This window comes from Orycteropus afer, unplaced genomic scaffold, assembly GCF_000298275.1.
Source record: "Orycteropus afer afer isolate SDZICR_OR568_19922 unplaced genomic scaffold, OryAfe1.0 scaffold00330, whole genome shotgun sequence".
In the NCBI taxonomy this organism is placed as follows: Eukaryota; Metazoa; Chordata; class Mammalia; order Tubulidentata; family Orycteropodidae; genus Orycteropus; species Orycteropus afer.
Window position 1 is genome coordinate 349,208 of NW_006921917.1, and position 3,387 is coordinate 352,594.

General features: G+C 41.6%; 1 protein-coding gene across 1 annotated transcript in view; it reads right to left on the bottom strand.

Annotated features, from left to right (window-relative positions):
- Positions 1-3,387, bottom strand: part of MYH10 (myosin heavy chain 10) — a 159,394-nt gene that overhangs the window by 5,878 nt on the left and 150,129 nt on the right. Inside the window, 1 exon segment of the mRNA XM_042782460.1 lies at positions 1,353-1,481. Within this exon segment, the coding sequence (XP_042638394.1) occupies positions 1,353-1,481 (129 nt within the window).

Below are 3,387 nucleotides of genomic sequence, written 5' to 3' on the forward strand. Positions count from 1 at the left end.
CAAATCCAAAACACATCCCTGAGGAAGATGCAGCATTGGAACTGCTTGATAAGGAATTCAAAAGAATTATATTTAACTATCTTAAACAAACTGAGAGATCAAGGAAAACACAGACAAAACCCTAGAAGAATTTCAGAAGAAAAAAAGAACAAAATGAAAAAATAAATGAAAAATTTGAAATGATTCAAAATCTACAGATAGAAATCCAGAAGATAATACTAAATTGTCAGAAATAGGTAACACTGAAAGGGCAAAAGAGTAGAATTGATGCAATGGAAGACAGAATTAATGAGATTGAAGACAAACACCTGAATACTTCTTTGGAAAGTAATCAATCAGAAAAAAGATCAAATAAAATGAACTGAAGAAAGCCAAAGGTTCATGTGGGATACCATCAAAAGGAATAACCTATATGTTACTGGAATTCCAGAATAGGAAGAGAAAAATAAAACCACTGAGAAAACTGTCCAAGATTTGTTGGAAGAGAACTTTTCTAAAGTGTCTTTCATATACACTATGAGGAGCGCTTTGAGACCAAGTGCACTAGCTAGAAAGACCAGTGACCATAAAGCCACCAACATAAGGTCCTAGTGCAGACCTTATTGATAAGGGTCACACTCCCATGGGAAGGAGGTGGCTGGAGTATGCCCTTTGGGTGCAGGAGAGCTGGGCCCCTGTGGTAAACAGAGCCTCTCTCTCCAAGGCCATGGAGCTCCTGACAGGCAGGCCTCTCTTGGCTCTGCCGGGTGCTGGGGTGGCCCCGTGCTACCAGCTCTGGAGGAGGAAGTGCTCAACTGCTGCTTCTGTACACACTTCCTTGAAAAGATGGTTTATCACAGAAGGATTCAGGGCCCATTTCCCACGCGAACAAGCTGAAGGCTGAGATCACAGGCTTAGAATTTGAAGGTGCACTTATCTCCCTTACTTTATGGATTCAGAAACTGAGGCTCACATGGATTAAGTCACTTCTCCAAAGTCCCAAGGTTGGTCAGCAATCTTCTAACACCAAGGTCAGGGTTAAATGATCATGATGCCTACCAACACCAAGTAAACATAACTCTCTTTTCTTACACATGGGAACAAGGCCTGGAAGTGGCTTGAAAAGTTACTAGTCAGTTTCTTTGCCTTTAGCCAGACAGAGGAAGATACATAAATGGTGTCAAAGTGTGACAACTTTATGTTTGCCAAACAGAAGCAATGAGGTGGTCTGGTTCCATATTGAAAATGGGTATTAAAATTAACTAGGCTACCAAGATAGTAAAAAAAAAAAAAAATATATTTTTCTGATCTTGGTGAAATTTCAAGGGTAAATATATGTGGCACACACAAGACAGTTGAGCAAACCAACCAACCTCCTGCAACTGAAGTATTTCTGCTTCCAGACTCTTCAATTTCTTCTCGCTCTCTTTGGATTGAGCAAAAATCTCATCCCGGGAGGCACGAGCTTCTTCTAATTCACGTTGGTAATCTTTCATCTGAGCCTAAGATTCAACAGAAAGATGATTTGAGTGGATTTCATTCTATATTTTTAAACATGATTCCTCCTTTCCCAATGATAAAATTAATACACACTGATTTTAGGAAACATGAACAGTATGACAGTGACAAGGACACCATAAGGAAAAAATATGCAGACCAATATTCCTTTATGAATATCGATGCAAAAATCCTCAGCAATATAGTAAGCAACTTAAATCCAGCAACAGATAAGAGTGGTTACTGTCCCAGGAATGCATGTTGGTTTAACATCCAAACATTAATTAATGGAATATAGTGTTGTGGATTGAATTATGTGTTGTGAATCCTAGCCTATGGCCTGTGATTAGAACACCATTTGGCCCTGGGCTGTTTTTATTATGCTAGTAACGCAGGGTTAGGGCAGAGTATATCTCTTTTGAGATATAAAGGATTAAATATGTGAGCAGAGGAGAGATGGGTTAAGACAGATGCCAAGACACATAGAGCTCTCCAAGGAACCGGGAAGCAGAAGCTGCAGAGACAGGGACCTTCCTCCAGAGCTGACAGAGAGAGAAAGCCTTGCCCTAGAGGCAGCACCCTGAATTTGGACTTCTAGACTTCTAAACTGTGAGAAGCAGCAGCCAGGGCCGATGGCTGGAATAGGTAAGAGGGAGAGCCCCCAGGCAGGAAGCTAAGGGAGACGAACTTGTCTGTCAGTCTGTCCTACTGTAGGTTTGCGTGTTGCTGTGAGGCTGGAGGCTGTGCCACTGGTGTTTCAAACACCAGCAGGGTCAACAACACAAACGGTGGCCATACATGTGGACTTCCCCAGATGGAGCACACAGGGGTCAGACTGACTACATCTGTGGCAAGAGGCCGTGGAGAAGCTCAATGTCTTCAGCCAAAACAAGGCCAGGAGCTGACTGTGGAACAGACCATCAACTGCTCATATGCAAGTTCAACTTGAAGTTACAGACAATTAAAGGAAGTCCACAAGAGCCAAAATATGACCTTGAACATATCCCTCCCAAATTTAGAGACCATCTAAAGAATAGATTTGATTGCATTGAATACTGATACCTGAAAACCAGGAAACTGTGAGGTGACATTAAGAACATCATCCATGAAGAAACCAAAAGGTCACTAAAAACACAGGAAAGGAAGAAAAGACCAAAATGGATGTCAGAAAATGTCAGAATGGATGTCAGAACTTGCCCTTGAATGAAGAGTGGCTAAAGCAAATGAAAGAAATGACCAGCTGAAAGAACTGAACAGAAGATTCCAAAGGGCAGCTCGAGAAGACAAAGTCAACTATTATAATGAAATGTGCACAGACATGGAGTTGGAAAGCCAAAAGGGAAGAACACGCTCGGCATTTCTCAAGCTGAAAGAACTGAAGAAAAAATTAAAGCCTTGAGTTGCAATACTGAAAGATTCTATGGGCAATATAGTGAATGATGTAAGAAACATCAAAAGAATTACTGTACCAAAAAGAACTGGTCAAAGTTCATCCATTTCAGGAGGTGGCAATATGATCAAGAACCAGTGGTGTTGGAGGAAGAAGTTGAAGCTGCACTGAAGGAACTGGTGAAGAACAAGGCTCCAGGAATTGATGAAAAGCCCACTGAGATGTTTCAACAAATGCATGCTGTGCTGGTGGCACTCACTTGGCTATACCAAGAGATGTGGAAGACAGCTACTTGGCCAACTGACTGGAAGAGATCCATATTCGTACCCATTCCAAAGAAAGGTGATCCCACAGAATGGGAATGGGAATTCCAGAACACTTAATTGTACTCATCAGGAACCTGTACATAGACCAGGAGGCTGTCATTTGAACAGAACAAGGGGACACTGCATGGTTTAAAGTCAAGAAGGGTGTTTGTCAGGGTTGTATCCTTTCACCATACTTACTGTATGCTGGAAAAA